This window comes from Platichthys flesus, chromosome 16 (assembly GCF_949316205.1).
Source record: "Platichthys flesus chromosome 16, fPlaFle2.1, whole genome shotgun sequence".
Taxonomy (NCBI): Eukaryota; Metazoa; Chordata; class Actinopteri; order Pleuronectiformes; family Pleuronectidae; genus Platichthys; species Platichthys flesus.
In genome coordinates, this window is record NC_084960.1 from 9351107 (window position 1) to 9370693 (window position 19587).

Consider the following 19587-nt stretch of genomic DNA (forward strand, 5'->3'; position numbering starts at 1 on the left):
TGTGTGTGTGTGTGGACCAAATTAATGTTGTTTGGATATAGAGGCAATAAGCTGTGGACAAGAACAGATGAAGAACCTTGTGCAGGGAGCGATCACTGCAACCAGGGTCATTCATCTGTCTCCAATCAGTTTGTGCGCCACATCAAAATGTGATCACATACAGAAACAGAAACGCGTGGCAACGGAAATGGATTTGTATGTATTTGCATATTCCCAAAGTCAGCAAATCACAGGCAGTATTGAAGTGGAAACACATTCAAAAAGAATCTCCATCTAATGCTGTGGAGCTTCAAGAGTCCACACTATGGTGTAAACCTTCTACGGAGCCAAACACGGAGCTTATTTAGGTAATAAGTCTGTGTTGTTTTTTTGGGCTCCCTAAATTGGGTCACATTTGCAGGGAGGAGGAGGAGGAGGAGGAGGAGGGTAAAACATCCCTGCGAGCACTCAGACTTCTAATTTCCTTATTTTCCGAGGAGATTTCTCAAGTGATCTGGGTGGAAATGAGACATCTGCCTTTACTGCCAGGCTGGTAATCACGGTGCGTATAAGTGGGCTCCGCCGCGGTGGGACAGGGAGCTATTATTGGTATCTCCCTTGATGTCACCTCCCCACTTGGCTCCGCTGACCCAGCCCTCGCCTGAAAACTGCTTTGCCATTCGTGAACTCCGCAGACGCTCTTAGAATCAAAAGATGAGGTGGTCAATAATATAAATTAAACAAGATTTGGCCGCTCAAGTGAAGGATTGTGTCGGGTTGAAGGGGATCGGCATACATGTGATCTGAATGTGATCTTCCTTTTAAAATGGGACGTAGTGAGGGATAAATTTAGGCTCAAAAGCACTCGAGAGTAATGAGGGCCAGGCTGTGTCAGGACAAATCTCAGATAATACCGTCCTGGATTTGGCAAAAGAGCATTTACGGTGGACATAAGGTCATGATCTGAATCTGATCTGAACGCTTTTTTAATCAATTTGCCCCACATTGGTTTCGGCAACTTATTTCACGCAGAAAATGGAGTCTGTGGACCTCTGCACTGAGCCTCTTCTACTTCCTCTGATAAGGAAACATCACCCTTGCGGATGTGTGTGTGTGTTTGTGTGTGCACGTGGTATTTATTTGACTTAATAGGGCTGCACTCATTGGATGCACACCCCCCATGTGCATATTCCCCTTGATTGACCTGTTTTCCAGGCAGCTCGAGTGCTCAAATGAGAAGATGTGGGCGGCTCTGTGGAAATCACCACTTACAGGCTCGCCCCAGACATTACTGTAGGGGCCCCTTTGCTTCTAAGAGGCTCCTGGAGTCAGATATAGACGAGGCAGAAGAGGAGAATCGCATCTCGTGAATAAGGAGCAGAAAACACCCAATCTCCTCTTGCGTCATATCAACCTTTTTTTTTCAAAGTGACTTCATCAACGAGAAGTTTATTTTATAAGACTACCAGTAAATGTGTCTTCAAGGAACCAGTTGCTTTTCTCATCACTCTATCTTGACCTCATTTACCCTCCTGTCTTTCTCACTTCCTGTCTTTTTTCTGATGACGGCCTCTTTTCACGGGCCCTGCCAGTGCAGTGGTTTTGCTGAAAAACACCCAGGAGGCAGAAGGGAAACAAGCAGCTCTCAGCGCTTACTTAAATGGACCGGTCCCCCACCCCCTCTCATCTGCTGTGTCCTGGAAAATGACACCCACTTGGCACAAGCGTGGGTGGGGCCTTTCCCTTCCCTGATGTGGTCTTGACAATTCTGGGCGAAGTCAGGAAGGCAGTGAGGGGTGCACCTGATTGGCTCTGTGAAGTCGTGATTGTGTGGGTGATGTCGGATGACGGGTGAAGGAGTAGGGCGGCCCGTTGAGCAGAAGACCTGCTCTTTAATCGCAGGCTCAAAGTGTCATCGTACATCTGCCCTGTGAGATACGGACTCTCCAAAAGCTCCTTGTTCGTGTCCTCCCGTCCTTTCAGGAGGGGAGACGGACAGTGTCCATCCCCCAAATGATCACCTTCTTTTGCGCAATTTCTTTCCGTCTCCTCTTCTTTTTCAAATTGCAGTCCTTTCTGTCGCTCTTCTCCTTCACTTTGTGGTGCTCCTCTACGCCAAGAGCGCTGTGGTGGCAGTTGTTAGATCCCGCCGTCCTGTGCTGTGTGGCGTGGCTTCTTTTAGCTTCTGCCGGCCAACCAACCTGACCTCACGCTTTCAGAGAGAGAAATGTACTTCCTGCTGTGAGCTCGTCCTATCTTTTTCGGTTTTATTTGTGCGTTGAACATCAAGCCCAGATCTGGGCTTGTTCAGCTTGACATTAAGTGGTCCAGTCGATCTGGAGTAAATCTATTATGCTAACTGTACACAGGGATTTTCACAGTCACAGCAACACGTGTAACTGATTTTTCTTAATCTTTTAATCTTTAATTCAGTCGAGACGCAGGAACACACACACTTGCTGTTTAAACACATGATTGTTGAGTGTCAGTTCCAGAGACTTTTGCACAACCACCAGGTTTGTTGTCCTTTTCTACAGGTAAACAAAAGTCTTATTTACACTGTAGACAGACATGTTTTGGTTCCAAACACGCGCACATGACATCCAGCTGATGGCGTTTCCGCATCAGCTCGCTGTTATTGGCTATCGTGGGTTTCTGTTCCCCGGATAGCTGTTGGTTTCATACTCCATTCTCCCCGATTTGGAAGAAAAAATGTCAAACATCTTCGATATTTACGATTCAAAATTGGGGAGGCTCAGATTCAGTTGGTGACATTAAGATTATTTCTGTAGCCTCCTCACACTATAGGATCGTTGGTTAGATAATACAAAATCCAGCACCCACACGAACTAGGACCAGTTATCTTCTCGTGTTAAGCAGGAAATAAATAATAATAAATGCAAGAACACCCACGTATATCATGGCTTTTGTGTTTGTGCACTTGTGCCTCCTTGTGCTCCCCAGTCTGTATCTTAAACACTCCTGTCTTCGCTGATATGAGAGGCTCTCTGGAGATGGAGTGAAAAACAAGGCCGCGCAAACAATTTTATTTTGGTTCCTATCTTTGCCGTAACTCACAGTCATCTAGTCCTCGTGGTTTCCATGGAAACCCAGAACATTTGGGATGGCTGCGGATCGTTCGCCGAGAATACTGTAGGCTGCGAGGCATGGAGTGTGAAAGGTCAACCCGGAACGGAGCGCCAACCCAGCTGTCTGAGAACAATACTGGAAGACAGCATTGCTTTGTTTTTGAGTCTCCTGACATAAGGCTCCTGTTTGGAGCGTTCATCGTCTTCTAGCCGACATTCCAGTCAATGTCATGGGTATTTGCCTCGAGATGTTTAGGTTTGCATGCCTGCTGTTATTAAAATAAGTGGATAAAATACGCTGGAAAGTCTAAATGTCCTATATTTGGATTAAAGCTTCTGTGCAGGAAATTTAGAAATTAGCTGATGATGGTGTGTTTGTGTGTGTTTCTCAAAGCCCTATGAAGCTCATCTTTTATTGAATGCTGTGCCAGATTTTTTTGTTGGGCTTTTGTAACCTTAAGTCTGCTGACCCTTTACTGCACGTACGCCACTTTGCCACTCACATCTAGACGTGACTACTACCTCTGCGGTTTTGCTAGGATTATGTGGGACTAATGTTGAATTAATGTTTTCAAAAAGTTGGAGGAAGAAGGAGCTTTGTTTTTTTGGGACACTGACTCACTGGTGGAATCATGGAAAGCTGCAGAAAGAGTTAAACAGGACCTTGTGTCCTCAGCCTCCATCACTCTATAACCAACACCTAGTTAACCGTTTGCAGACATTCACAGAGTCGGCCCGAGACCCCTTCAACCTTTGAACCCTGCGCCTGAGGCAATGAGGGGAGGAGGAGAGGTCACAGGGGGAGAAGTGTGCTCGGTCACTGGGGGAATCGGAGGAAGAGCCCCTGAGTGACAGATATGATCTTCTAACAGAGAACAACCGCTGTGACCGGAGCAGCCTCTGACACTGTTTGGGTTCAGAGGGTTCAACTGCCATTCGGCCTACACGTGCAAAACAATATAGTCTTGTGAAACTGCAAAAGTTGTTTTGCAGCCCAGCGGCTGAATGGTTAGTGTTTCTCACCTCAGAGATCAGAGTGTTTCATTTCAACCCAAAGGAAGTTCAGTCTGTCACTTAAATCGTGACAAAATGTGTGTATTATTTGTGTTTTTATTTAAATGTCACCCTGTGTAGTTAATTATTAGTTTATGTCTAGAACTGTTACTGATCTCTGCATTGTTTCTGAGAGTCTGGAGTCATTAAACTAGGTTATTGTTGTTGCACGTTGTGTAATGCATCAGCATATCATGCATTTCTTCAGCAAGTGGAAACATGCACGCATCAAAGTTTGTTCCTTCGAGTCACGACATTCTTTCCATATTGACTGACAATAAACCGATCACAGGCAAGCAGGCAACAAATGAAGGAGATCTGATTCATGAGTTACTGGGTTTTAAATGGCGTCTGAAAGAAAAACAAGAGGAAGTGCTTGCGGTGCAGTGCTAACGTCAATGAAACTGAGATTGCGCTTGTGCTGCTGTTAAGATCAGAGTGCTGTGACTGGTGGTGCTTCTCAGTTCCGTCAACGGGGACACGTTGCTCGGGCCCTCAGTCCTTGAAACAGACAAAGATAATTATAGCTGCGTACAGTGAGTGACGGAGCTGGGAGACCTGTCACAGTTGTGCTACCCTGGCACTGATGCTCAGCGCTGCCTCGCTGACCTGAGTGGTTTCGTTTAGTCAAAGTTAAATCCTGTTTTAAAGGGCACTGTGCTGCTGCAGACTTGGTGTAGGAGCCCTGCACATGGTTAAAGGCACGGCTAATTGTGCTGTAACAAATCATGGAACCTTCCCTCCTCTGCTCTGACCACCACGTATCACCTGCTCCTGAAAATCACATTTTCATGACTGTCACCGTGGTTCCACACCTCTTATCGCCAGCATTCACCTCCTAAAATCAAGAGATGTTAGAGAAAATGTTATGTCATTCCCGTACAGTTTAATATCAGAGATGTGCCTCAAGGGACAGATATACATAGAAAAGGATAAAGGTTTCATACATTTTGGGATTCATTGTCTTAACCCTTCGTCCTCTCTCTCCTGTCTCCACAGTCCCAGACGACCTCACCCCAGAGGAGCACCAGGAGCTGGAGAATATCCGCCGGCGCAAACAGGAGCTGCTGGAGGACATTCAGGTAACACTGAACATCCATTCAACTGTCTTAAATCGCAAGATAGGTTTTATTTATTCTGATAAGTAGAGGTTTGTGATACTAAAATATCAGCATTTTTAAAAGGGTGTCAAAATGCAAGTCATTATAGTGAAAGTGAAATCCCATACACATATTTATAAATTACAGTTGAACTTACCATAAAAATATATGCTTAGGTGCTGCCCCCCTTTAAAATTACCAAGTTTGAGACATAATGGTCAAGAGGGTCTGAATCTCCTCATTGTTTTGTACCTACAAGTTGCAGACACTGCACTGGTTTGTCTCCTCCTCTGCTTTGTGATTTAACATTTACTTCATAGCCAGACTCACTGCCTTTGCTCTATTTCCTCTTTCCTCGGAGTCCTTCACACATTTCACCTGAAGTGGAATGTGAGATATTTCTTACCAAGCGCCCACGCTTCTCTTTTTATGAGTGCAACTTGTCTTTTTTAGGCGTTTTCATTGAAATGTGGTTTTGAATATAATGTTATTAATAAAATAAATCAAGCAAATGATTCTACATGCAGATAAAACAGCATAATGCTCTTATGAGGATTGTGCTCGTGCAGCCGCTAGAATAATCCTGTGTACTCTCCTGTTCCCAGACAGAGCCAGGATTCAAATCAGCTCAGCCGAATTTCCCTTATGTGGTTTGTTTCATTCCTGTTCATGACCTAGGATGCTGATACTTTTTTTTTTTTTTGACTGTGCCTTCACCCAAGTGAAACTGCAGCTGATTACGCTAGCTCAGGTCAGGTCCTTTCTGTCAGTCAGTAACTAGCTCCATGCCCGGCCTGGCAGGAGAGTCGGCCTCCAGATCTCCCAGTGGGTGTCTCAACTTCCGCTGGAACCTGACGGACAAATATCGTGATCCGACACTCTCCGTTTTATGAGCCCGAGCCCTTCCCCTTTCTTCTCTGGCCACCACTACCACCCCAGTCCTCTCCTTCTCCTCCTCCTCCGTGGTCTGCACGCTGACCCCTCTCCTCCTCCCTGACTCCCACACCCGGGGACAGCATGCCAGAAACTTCCCCTCCACCACCACAACCACCCACTTTCCTGTATGAGCGTGGCCTTTGTTTGTAGAGACAAGCATCTCAGGAATGTGTTGTGATTGCGCAGAAAACACAGATGTTCCCTTTCTGGTTTGGCATTAAGTGAGTCGGTATTATGCAGGAGAAATAATAAACTAACACTGTGGCTGGATATGAATGGAGAGCCTTGATATTTGTAACCTTTACTTGAAGCGTTGTAGTGTCTTATGATCAGAGCTCTGACTGTATACAGCACCTCTCTTAGTCACCCTCTCCATCCCTCCTGGCCTCTGCATCTGCCTTTCTGCGTCAGTCTGGCACCAGCAGGCCTGATCGACTAAATCTGCCTCTAAGGCCATCAATTACAAAAAAGCAACACAAACTATAATCCACTTTTAAGCTTTCTTACTCCATTTGTATCGAGATTATCCCCAAATGTTCTTCCCCTAATCAAATTCAGAATGGGAGGCAGACGCACACACACACATATACACACACGCTCTGATATGACTTACATGCAGTCACTGTGAGTTCATACTTCACAGGGACTGGGGTGAGGTGAAACGACTCAGTAAATCAGGGATCACCGCACCACTACTTGTACCTTCACCCTGTCCTGTACCGGGATTGGGTGTAGTTGTCTCCAACTCATCCAGTTGGATTAGCAAGCGAGAAACCAGTGATGCGTCGGCGACCCCCCCTTCAAGTTTTTAAGTTCACACATTGTGATCAGCGACTGCCATGTGAATGCTCATCTGCCTCCAATCTGAAGCTCAGAGATGTTTGCCTTTCAGAATTGTTTAACGGAGCACTCATGTTTGTTTCCCTTCCTGGTGTCAGGATACTAATGTTGAATGAATTTTTGTATTCACCATTACTCATGAATCTTCTTGCTTGTTCTCTGCAGCGGCTGAAGGATGAGATAGCAGAGGTGACAAGTGAGATCGAGAACCTTGGTTCCACTGAGGAGAGGTAAGAGAACCGAACCCGACCCTCCTCTTCCTCATCCCCTACACACACGTTCCCCTCCCCGTTTTGTCTAAATCTGCGTGTTGTTTGGCTTCTATTAACTTAGCAAATGAAGCTCTCAATTATTCATGTTTGATGGCCAGGTCGGGCCAGCCCATCACACCGAAAACCCCTCCCCAAATTGGCTATGCTTTTAAGGCAGTTTAAATGTTTCATCAGGCACACCCCCGGCCTCATTGAATAATGCAGTGGGTGTACGGGCAGAGGCAGACAATGGACGGTCTCAGGGGAGGGAGCGCTCGTGTTCGGTCTACTCAAGTGTATAGGGATCCCATCAGCTGCCGAATATTCCTAAAGCACTTGGATCTAAACCCCATTAAGGGATAAGGCACCTCCTTGTGATCAAAGTTTCCGCTGATTGGGTCGAAGACGGTGCACGGAAAGTCCGTCTGAATCGGTTCAGCTGAGTGTCGGACTTTGGCAGACAGAAGCCAAAGGAATGCTGGTGTGAGTGAGTCAGTGGGAAGAAATGATGACCTCTCACCGGCTGGGGATGGAGATGTCGCCATAGTGACGGCGGACTCCTGGAGCGCACTTTGACCCCTGAATAACTCCAGGCCCTGAGAAATGAGACTTTCCCATATGCATTATGTTAAACACTTCATCAAGGCTCTGTCAACACAGAGGAGGGGTGGGGGTGGGGGGGGAGAAACGCCGGCCCCTGACCAATACATGAAAAAATGTTAATGGAAAAAATACTTTCAGGAAATTAGTATTTGTAGTAGTTCTCTGAGCTACGATGAATACATATTGTGATAGATTGTGTATTTTGGTCACTCACACTGTTACTACATGTTCTGGGAAGTTGTGATTGGTATTTAATAGTCTTCTTATATTATCTAGAACAAAAGGCTTTGTAAATTAATCAAGACATCAATTATTGATGGATTATTAATGAATTAATAATACAAAGTAATTGTTTACATATGCTACATAAGGTTTTCAAGGGAAAAACTAACAACAACCCTCTTATTTTCAGGAAAAATATGCAGAGGAACAAACAGGTGGCGATGGGCCGTAAGAAATTCAACATGGACCCCAAAAAGGTAGGAAGAAGTAACAGAGGAGACATTACTCTCCCCCACATGTTCCTCACTGGCAGGATGTAACCTGGGGCTCCTGTCTCCTCCTCAGGGGATCCAGTTCCTGATTGAGAACGACTTACTGAAGAATACCAGCGGCGACATCGCTCAATTCCTCTACAAGGGCGAAGGCCTGAACAAGACAGCCATCGGCGACTACCTCGGAGAGAGGTGTGGATTTAAACTGTCTATGTGAAGCTTTGGTTTTTCTCTCTTTCTCCGTCTAACCTCCGCCGTCATCATTCCCATCCACGTGGCTGATAATAGCATCGAATGGCGAGCGCATACTTTCTGTATTGCTCCGCTTCCTCTGGGTCAGGGACACACCCTTCCTTTCCCAAACAGATTATTGGTCCCACATTTAGACGGTCCTGCCTGTTGCTCAATGGCCTCCATCTGTCTTTGATTATCTTAGTCATCCCTAAGTTACTGTGACAACACGATTCGGAATACATGCGTTTGAAGTTCTCACTCGAGAGCAATGCTTTGTAGAGTAGACGCAGAATACAGGAAATGGCCGGTACGCCCTGCTCTATGTCAGGGCGCGTTACGGTGAGGGCGTGGTCTGTGAGGGAAAACCGGGAAAGGGAGCGCTCTCTGTTTGATTGTTGTCAAAAGCTTGGACGGTGTCTGAGTAATGTTGTTTTAGGGAGGAGCCTGAGGAGTGAGGGGCTCTTCCGATATGATTTGTCACTTTTCCACTGGGAATAGCAGTGACTGGATAATACAACGAGAGCTCTTTAGAGCCCCCCCAGGATCCCACAGGGCGGATCGTTTACTCTGAAGGGCGCGAAGGTCAAGAATGATGTCATGGCTGAGATTAGATGATGAGAAGTGAAAGGTGGCCTCTCCTCCTCCTTTGTGATGATTGGAGGACGCAGCATATCACTGACATCAGAGGCCCATTCGAGCCAGATCACACCCTGAGCTAAATCCTCAGACACGTTTATGATGAGATCTACTTTTATTCAATTTTGATGCAGCGATAATAATTTTCTCAAAATGTTCAAGCCAACCACAACAGTACAGGCTCTGTTTGGTCTTAACATCCATGAAATTAAATTAGAGTTAAAATTCACTCTGTCAGATCTGGACTATGAATTTATCGTTCGATGGTCTTTACCTGCTGTTTGGATTATTATTTATTTTATCATTTTAGGTTCATTTCCAAGCACAACTGCACATTTATCTTACTGGTTCCAGATTCTAATTATGAGGATTTTCTTTACATGACAATAATTCATCCTCTGATTTTATGGACAAAACTGTTTATTATCTGTTAAATACTAGTTAGTAAGACATACTATTTTGTGCCTATATTTAATTTTGCCTTTAAAAAATGTATGTTTTCTCTCCTATAGAGATGACTTCAATATCGAAGTCCTCCATGCCTTTGTGGAGCTTCATGAGTTCACAGACCTCAACCTGGTTCAGGCCCTAAGGTAAGACAGCGTGTTTCCACACTGTATCAAGTACTTTGCATGATCCTCACCTTATTTAAATTGAGTTAGGATGCAGCTCTCGGTTTGAGTCCCCTGCCCGAATGGAATAATTCAGCTTTTTTCACAGTGGAAGTGAAAGTGTTTGCTGATGACTGAGCCGTGTTCCCCTGACAGACAGTTCCTGTGGAGTTTTCGACTGCCGGGAGAGGCTCAGAAGATCGACCGCATGATGGAGGCCTTCGCTCAGCGCTACTGCCAGTGCAACGCTGGCGTTTTCCAGTCCACAGGTAATGCTATTCTGCTTTCTTCAGCCGGGCTCTCAGTGCAGTCCTCAGAGAAAATAGCTGTTAGTGTGTCAGCAACACTGATAAATACAGTTATATTTCTAACCTGACTACACAAAAGTTCATTCTAACTTTTTTTTATTTCTTCAGAAACTTAACCAGATAATTATTTCTCTTCTCTGTTATTCTCTGCCGTCTTTTTTCCATACTTCCCTGAGATCTAGTGGAATGTCAACAGAAGGGGCATCGAACTTTATTTAACTTGGACAAAGTCTGCTGAGGTTAATTGTGTTATGGAAGAGTGTCTGGCTTTTGGGAAATAATGCCCTGAGCAGACAGCCCGACTGCCTCTATCATGATTGCAGATGGATGTGAATAATGCATGGGACTTCTCAACAGCCTAATGGGCCAGATAAAGTGCTGCTGTGTCAGCTTTGTGCCGGCCACATTGTCTCTTAGCATGCACACACACACACACACGCACACACACACACACACACACACACACACACACAAGCACACACAAATACTTATACATATGCATACTTAGCTGCCCACATGCGGCCTTTCACTCCAACCCACTCCCCTCGCTAACGAAGGTTCTCCAATCTGTTATACTGCAACCCTCAAAGTGCAGTCTTTTCAGCACAGCTTCCCATTCATATTTAAACAGCAGGTTTAAAAACACTGGCAGCATTTTTGTGGTAAACGGCAACATTCTGCTATTTGGTAAAATCTCACCGCTCAGTTTGTGTGTGTTTTTTTTTTTTGTGTGTTGTGTGTGTGTGCTACAGACACCTGTTACATCCTGTCGTTTGCCATCATCATGCTCAACACCAGCCTCCACAACCCCAACGTGAAGGACAAGCCGTCTGTGGAGCGATTCATCTCCATGAACAGAGGAATCAACGATGGAGGGGACTTGCCTGAAGACCTGCTCAGGGTGAGTTCGGACCTGACCCGACTCGTTGGGTCCCGATCAGTCAAGGCCGGCTCGACACATTTTTTCTTGGGCTTTGTCGGGTCCTAACAGAAAAGTCCGACCCAAACTGCACTCTTTTCAGAATGTGTGTGATTGCTCCACTGTGGCCCTGCACTGTCCGCAGACCTCAGACCAGCTCTGTATTTATGGTCACCTCTCTCTCTCGCTGTAGAACCTGTATGATAGCATCAAGAACGAGCCCTTCAAAATCCCAGAGGACGACGGCAATGACCTCACGCACACTTTCTTCAACCCAGACAGGGAGGGCTGGCTGCTGAAACTGGGTGAGTGACACTAGAAATACAGCATATGCTCAGTACACTGAAATGTTTAATTGCTCAAAAGTTGGTTCTCATCCCTGTGCTGACGGATTACCTTGCATTGCGTTTCATAGCAACACAAAAATCCACAACAGAAAGTGATAACGAATGTTGCCCCTGAGGTCGATAACCTGCGTGTGTGTGAGAAGCACCTGTGAGCGCGTGTGTGTTACCTTCGACCCTTGACATCTGAAGACATTCCTGCTTTAATGTATTAAGAATGTTTCCTTGAGATCACAGCACTACATGAAGAGGCCTCTAAATTATTTAAGACGCATCTTCATACACGGACATGCACTAATGCTGACTTTCAAGTGTGTGCACATAAACAGATTTCATGTTACTGTAATTATATGTATATTTATAAGTAAAAAAGTAAACCTTTCCTTTTTTTTTCTGTCCGTCATTTTGGTCTCGGAGAAGTTTTCTAATGCATACTTTGTACCATATTAATGTTTTAGAGTGTTTGATGAACTTTCAATCGTATTTTCTCCTGATCCTTTGCCAGTTTCTTACTGAATCATTTGTACACACACACACACACACACACACACACACACACACACACACACACACACACACACACACACACGTGTAGGCCCACCTTTGTCTTTACCGAGGTCTCACAGGATGTCAGCCGATCCGGTACACTTTCTGTTCTGTTTTCATCCTCTGTTTCCTCTGAGATCTCTCGCTGTTGTACAGATTCACAATGAACTTTAGTTGAAAGCAAAGCAAGAAGAAAGCATTAATAACTGAACTGACATTAAATCTTCAGATCGCTGTGAATCTTTACAACCCACTCGCAAGTGAGTGAAGACTTCTCTTTCTCCAATGACTCCATATTGACAGATTGGATCAATCATGGTGGAAGGTAAACTACTGGAGATTAAAAACTGAAATTGATACAAGTAGGGGTGATTATTCCATGTAGTGCTTTACAGTAGTTCACACCGAGTAAAACTCCCCCTTGTGGACCGACGTATTAACAGCAGATGGGTAAAAATCTACCGACCCTCCTGAATGAAGTCTGTGAAGCAGTGCATCAAAGCCTCCTCGGACAGGACTGTGGTGCTATAATTCTTTATCATTTAATTTACATTTTTTTGTTTCCTTTTCCTCTTCGTTTGTTCGTTTGTTCCCATGATTTTGGCTGTTGTCTTTCCTCAGGAGGTATGTACACCTGCTCTTCCCAAACACTAGCCCGTCTCTCAGCTCTCAGGTGCTTTCGGTGGTCTGCCATGCTTTTCGTTCTCATCTTTTATTTTAGTTTTTACATCCATACAGGGTTGTTGTTTTTTTCATCGTGTCTCCACTGACTCATTTGGATTTCAGATGTTTGTCTGTTCAGTCCACACCACACTCCTTTTATCTCTGTGGGTGGCCGCCGGGTGCGTTTGCCTCCCGGGGGCCTGGTTCTGGGAGCCGAATGCTTTGTGACCACTCTGCCCAGCAGTCCGACCCTCTTCTTCTCTGTATGCTGTGGTGGTCACTCTCTTCAATCTGTTTTTTTAGAAGCTGCATTATACCTTATTTCCATGCAGCGAGCACAACAAAAGCACTTTTGCCTGTCTCTCCAAATTGATCATGAAGCCATTTACCCATTGGCTTCTTGTTGTTTGCTCTCCAGTTGCATGGAAAGGGAATACTGCACCTTTTCGCAAACGTGGCTCTGCTCTCCTTATCTCATGCCGTTATTTAATCTGAAGGGCAACCGTGTGCTGCTGGATCGGACTGGACGAAACTGTGGGAGAGAAGCATGGGCAGAGGAGTGTGTCGAAAAGGGATTCAGGGATTTTGTAGTCAACAACAAAGCTTTTCTATAAATTCTTTACATTGGTTTGAATGTTGTTTTTTTTTGCACAATAATCATAAAACAAATAAATCAACCAAAAACAAATCAGCAACTGGATATGACTTACGAGAAAACCCTCTCCCTCTTATCCTCCACCTGCCCGGCCTCCCACAGTTCCGTCTTGCATGGGTGACTCCCTCCACCCAGCTCCACTCCAGCACGAGCGCCTTCCCCAAAGCCACAGCAGCAGCCTGCTGGGACGCCCCGCCTCATCAGACGACGGTCACCTGTCTCTCTCTCTCTCTCTCTGAGCGATGACGGGAACTGATGTGACCATAAGACCCAAAAATCACGAACCCCTCCGACCAACCAAATCAACCCTAGAGGCCGCTGGCTCTGTGATTCTGCCACCGCCTGTGTGTTGTCTGTTTGTCTGCTTCTATGTTGTGCGGATGAGGCGGCGAGGAGCTGTCCATCTCCGCCCTGTCCCATTTGAAGTGTGGCGATAGCGTCTGTAGACAAAAACAAGTGTAGGCTGAAGTGTGCGACCTATCATGAGTAGTGTGAAATGATGGGGTATCATATACAGCGCCAGTGCTGTTATATGATAGTACAAGTGTGTTCAATATGTGTGTAAATATTCATCCGTAAAGCCTCCTATCCTGGTGGATGGGGTTTCACAATGCAGCTTTTTACTAACAGTGGTGGTGGGAATGTCTGGTCTAGTCAAGGCTCAGGTCTTTGGGATGATTACCGTGAAATCCTGTCCCCCTGAATTTCAAAGACGAGACAGGAAATTCAAGTCTGAGATGCCTGTAGAGTACCTGAGCATAGCCGCAGGCGCTGAGCTCCCTGCCGATCACAGTTTGTTGGTATCCCATCCTCCCAGAGCGAGGCCAACATCTGCTCCTGCCATCAGGTTTCCCCTCACAGGAAGTACGGGTGACAAAAGAAGGTCAGAGGTCAGCGAGCAGCAGAGTTAACCAGGGAGGCCCCACTGGGCGTGAAAGAGGAGTAAACTTAAAGGGATAGTTTCACTCATCATCTACTCAGCACTATACCGATGGAGGGGTGGACGAAGTGTCCACAAAACACTTTTCACAAAACGATTTGTGTTTTGTGGACTCAAACTCTTCACCCACGCCTCCATCTGCATAGTGGTGAATAGATATTGAGTGAATTTTCCTTTTTTCTGTGTACTATCCCTTTAATCCTCAGTAACTCCTCACAGTCATTTTTGGTAGTTTCCACGTTTATTTCTCGTATCTTCATCCGGGAGCTAGTAAGTTAAGTTCAGTGAGCTCATGGATCTGTGTCCTGCCTCGACACACTGATTTATGCCGAGACTGCAAACGAGGAAAATGAAACAAGGCCACATGAGGAGAGTTCCCAGATGCAGAGAGACGTTTACGGAGATGTGTAGCTTTTACAACGCCACATCTACTCCAATTATCATAAAAAACATCAAAGAGGAAATAAGAAACCGTTATTAAGTCGAGTGAGGCAGAGAGCTGAAGGCTATGCAGTCATGGTGATGGTAGGTGCATGGTTGAAATGCGGTGAATATGGGGATGATCTGGGTAAAAGGAGCCGTCATCTGTCTGTCTGCCCATACATCTGTCTGCCTGTCTGCTGCTCTACCCGGTGCTTCGGTGCTCCTCTCTATCTATCTCTCTCTCTGTCTCTTCTTTTTCCTGTTGAGCTTCTTTGACGCTCGCTTTCTGCTCCACAGGGGGACGAGTAAAAACCTGGAAGAGGAGGTGGTTCATCCTCACCGACAACTGTCTGTACTACTTTGAGTACACCACAGTGAGTACAGCTCAGTTCCTGAGGGCCACTCGGGGGGGGGGGGGGGCTGCTCATGATGTCGCTGTTGTCGCCCGTGTGGATTTACACCTTTTATGTTTGTGCAGGACAAAGAGCCCAGAGGAATCATCCCCCTGGAGAACCTGAGCATCAAGGAGGTGGAGGATAAGAAGCCAGTAAGTGCAGCGCCCTCTGCTGGTTTAATATATGGTTACACACAGTGAGGGAGATGGATTTTACTCCTATGCAAAGGTCCCATTAAATGAAAAATTCACTTTTCCATTTTTAATCCTGTAACTGTCTTAACTGTTTGAGTACTCATCCTACACTCGGATGCGTCTGATTTATTTGTTAAAACCGCAGATGTAGCTGAAGCCCCATCTTTTTACCAAATGCAGGTAAATCCGTGGAAATCAAATAGCAACTGGACATCACGGGGTCTTCAAATATATTTAAAGATGCTGATTGTCTAAAAATAATGAATGAATTGAGCAAAGCGTACGTTCAGGCAGGTGACAAAGTCGATCTGACGGTAGCACTTCTCTACGCCAGCTCCAGCAACTGATTGCTCAGCCCCTCTCCTGTGCATTCGATTGGCAAAGCTCATATTTCCATATTGCCCCCCTCCTCCTCAGAGCCACACCACTAAATATAACTTCTTGCAATTATTGAATTCGAGTAACTTGACGAGAGCAGTCCTGATTGAAAGGCTAATAAATAATAGTATTCACTGCCCCTAGATGACAAATTGTCGGGTAAATCGCTTCCTTCGTGTGTGTTCTCAGCAAGATGTCGCCAACATTATCCAGTGGTTGATGCAAAGAACAGTAAAAGGGCAAGTTTCCCTGTTCTCAAGTGATCAGACAAAAGAGGGGCAATCAAGCCTGCTGCAGTACTTTCTGTGGGGGAGGCTTCGCTAGTGCGGACTCTCCCCTGTGCTGCCCATTTAGAAAAAGGCTCTCTGTTATTTCACGTTGACATTTTAAGATCACTCCAAAGGGATGAAACTACCCGACAGGAAGTTGCATTACAGTGTTTAAATCTGTCTTTTAAGGGAATTGCTGTAATTTCCCACCTCTTATTTCTGCAGAACTGCTTTGAGCTTTTCATACCGGACAATAAGGACCAGGTGATAAAGGCTTGTAAGACCGAGGCGGACGGACGCGTCGTGGAGGGGAACCATACCTTCTACCGTATTTCTGCCCCCACCACGGAGGAGAAAGATGACTGGATGAACAGCATCAAGTAAATGTTTTTTTATTTGAATATTATTTTGTAGGTTTTCAAAGACTGAATCTGGTGGTCTCACCTCAGAAGCTCCCACAAGTTTGGGGTTTTGTTGGGATGGAAAAATAATGTCTGCATGTCCAGTCAGTTAAGCCTATACTTGCACTTTGGTAATCTGGCCCCACTTGAAGTTTTCCCAATACGTCATTAGCAGTTCCTGTTTGCAATGTAACCATTTTCTATGAATTAAGGTTTAATTAGGTGTTTATTAGGCATCATCAAAAAGTATAGGTTGAACTAAATCCCCCAAAATGTAGTGGGGGGCCAGATTAAGCGTCTCTCCCTCCACCCCTCCAAATAAACAAGAAATGATCAATGACGTGTGCAAATATTAGTTTAACAATTTTTATTTCAATGATGACATTAAATCGAAAGATACACTTTAGAAAAATAAAGAAAAAAAAAGGAGCTCCAATTGCAGCATTCTACCGGCTGCTACACTTTGCACGCTCAAACCGTTTATGCCTCTCACTGACATTCTCCTCTGCGCCTGTGCCCACAGAGCCGCAATCAGCAGGGATCCTTTTTACGAGATGTTGGCGGCCAGGAAAAAAAAGGTGTCTTCCATGAAGAGGCACTAGATCCACTGAACGCTTCTCTGACTTTGCGCTTGCCGGAGCATGGGGTCCCGGGTAGCCGTTCGCCCTCTCTGGGCCGGTGCACAGGCCACGGTTAAGGACATCCTCAGACAATTTCCAGGGGGACTTCTCTTGGACACACACTCGCTTTGGCTTTGGGACTCTACTGGCCAGAAAAAAACAAAACAGGAAGCATGCCGGGGATCATGGTCAATAAGAGTCAAGGCCAAAGCTTCCTCTAACCTCTCGTGTGAATGTCTCCCTTCTCTCTCTGTCTCGGCTTTGTGTGCGCTCTCTGTCCCGGAAGCAGAAAGGGAATCTTGCAGCATCGAAATCTAAAAAACACAGTTCCCGCATTACGGCGCATAATGTGCACAACATGCATACCCTCACCCGTAGCACACATCGTTTTAACTCAGCAGGTCTGATCGCGTGTGGCGCCCCAAGCCAAAATATTGATCGCTTTATGGAAGAAAAGTTAGGACCTTTTCGGACGTGCTTTAACGTGTTTCGGATGTTTTTTACAGCTTTTACTGTAGATTCCTCTTGAGTCCTTCGTTTGTTTTGTTTACTTTTTTATAATAAGATGGTCTTGCAAGAGAAACTACTGGGGGGGGGGGATAATTTGCCAACTGTTAGTGATTTTATATTAAAAAACAAAAACATGTCTGTTAAAAAAAAAAAAAATTGCCACTCAGGAGATTGTTAAGATGTTCTGAAACGTTCCGTGTCGCTGCTGACGTGGATCCTCTCAGCCGTGAAGAACCTCGCCCGTGTCCCGGACCCAACTGTTATTCAGTTTTTTGTAAATGTGAAGCGTACCGCTGCAGGTGAGGGTGTCTGCCTGTCTGGGCCGAGTCTCAGCGCCAGATCTGTTCATTTCCTGAAGGTCTTGGAGATGCATATCCACGCATTAGTGTCTTTCTTTTAAAGGGACGAGTGTCCATCACCCTGGGCCTCTTCTTGAGCTCTAGGCTTTTAGTTGTTGTTTCCGCTCCCCTACATGTTTTTTTTCATGCTTTCACTTTGTCTCAAAACACAAGAACCCACTTCTATCACTGTATCATTTTATTTTTTGGGGGAAAAGTTACTTTACTGCTGCACGGTGCCTGGCGCTCGAGATGAAATGTGACAAGAAATGCTGCTGGTTAGCGACAGTAATTCACTTCTTCTCTTTTCCCACTTGAACATTTAATCTTTTTTTCCGCTGCCTTTTCAGAGCTATAAATGACTCTCGTGGCATTTTAGCCATCCCCAAGATCATTTTACAATACTGTGTGCTTCAGGTTGTTTTATGTATAAGATGATATATATATATGAGAGACATTATTGTTGCAGAAGCTTAAAAGCAGCCCAAATCAACGTGTGGCGAAGCTAGATGCCCTAAAAGGAACAGGGTTGTTCCCCGTCTCAGGAAGCTCGACATGAAACAATACAAAACTACTGCTCATATCAGGAACTGTGGTGACCCCAGAAGATGGAGGACGGCTGGTTTGATGGCCGTTCTAACGGGACGTCTTGTCAAATATTCCAAACTGCATCGAGGTACAATTTTGCAGGTGCAGCGTGAGTTGTGTTTCGAGCAGTTAACCCCCCCCCCCTCCTGTTTCCCTCCCTTTCTCTTCTCCTCTCAGCGCACTAATCTTAGAGAAATATGGAAAATGCTAAGCAATCACAATTCTAGACAGTATTGGTTTATTTATCAGAGTTGTACATACTTAAATGTATAGTGGTTATTTTGTCTTAATTCTAGTTTCTTATTAGTTGTGCCATTCTCTGTTTGTTCTTCTATTCAGTAATGTTTGATTTGAGGTTTCTATCATCGACATTTAATCAAGCTGAAATAAAGATTTGTCACAAACGGTGTGTGGGTGTAAATGGCTGTCAGGCAACTGCAAGTCAAAACAAAATCATGTTGCTCCAGTAGGTGGCAGTATGGTACCAGGACCGTTGAGGCATTGGGCTTTGTACGGTTAATAGGACTGCAGGAAACCAGGAAGTTTTACATTCAGTTTCTAGTACCTATTTAACAAGTATGCAAATCAATTACTAATGAAACTAGATGATGCTATTTCTGAGGAAATGGTGCTGGTTTGCTGCCATATCCAAATATAATCAAATGAATTCCAGATTAAAGTTTTATAGTTATAGAAATATTTAAAGTTCTGTGTATAAAGAGAATTTTCACACAAGAATTTTAAACAAAGCACTATTTTCAATTGACTACTGTCTAGATCTAGAGTTCTATATGGTCTGTGGAGGAGGAACTAGGTTGAATTTTTTTACCAAGGAAATACAAATGAGTAAACCAGAAGTTCTTTAGGAGAGTCTCGGTTAGGCATTCAGTGCCAACTCAGAAATACTACAAGGTATTTACAGGTGTGAGTGCAAGTTACTATGTCGGCTTCATTAGCATGTTGGAGTCCTTGTTGGAAAGATAGTTATGGTTCTGACGCATCTAAAACCTGAATACAAATTCCAGAGCGGAAAGTAGTGTGGCCTCAAAGTTCAAATTAGTTGAGTTTCCAAGTAGCGAGAAGATGAATGGGAACATTTTCCAACTAAGTTTTTAAATTGATCAGAAATTAAAAAAAATAATAAAATAAGCTCCAATAGAGAATGCGTCGATTGAAGTGTTGAGAAGAGGCGGAATAAAAAGAAAGGACAAAAAAGACTTTATATATTTATAGGTTATAATATGGAACCATTTAGTCATTAATTTACTCT

At 44.8% G+C, this 19587-nt stretch overlaps 1 protein-coding gene across 4 annotated transcripts in view; it reads left to right on the forward strand.

The window, feature by feature from the left end:
• Positions 1–18721, forward strand: part of cyth1a (cytohesin 1a) — a 37492-nt gene extending 18771 nt beyond the window's left edge. For 3 of the 4 annotated variants that reach the window (XM_062407328.1, XM_062407327.1, XM_062407329.1), the window contains exons 2-13: positions 5121–5203; positions 7163–7227; positions 8264–8330; positions 8419–8537; positions 9728–9808; positions 9983–10095; positions 10887–11035; positions 11247–11359; positions 14920–14998; positions 15103–15171; positions 16086–16240; positions 16785–18721. In XM_062407328.1, coding sequence (XP_062263312.1) covers positions 5121–5203; positions 7163–7227; positions 8264–8330; positions 8419–8537; positions 9728–9808; positions 9983–10095; positions 10887–11035; positions 11247–11359; positions 14920–14998; positions 15103–15171; positions 16086–16240; positions 16785–16863 — 1172 coding nt within the window. In that variant the 3' untranslated portion in view covers positions 16864–18721. The remainder of the gene's footprint in view (positions 1–5120; positions 5204–7162; positions 7228–8263; positions 8331–8418; positions 8538–9727; positions 9809–9982; positions 10096–10886; positions 11036–11246; positions 11360–14919; positions 14999–15102; positions 15172–16085; positions 16241–16784) is intronic. The other variant, XM_062407326.1, reaches the window with a different exon arrangement.
• Positions 18722–19587: the final 866 nt, after the last annotated feature.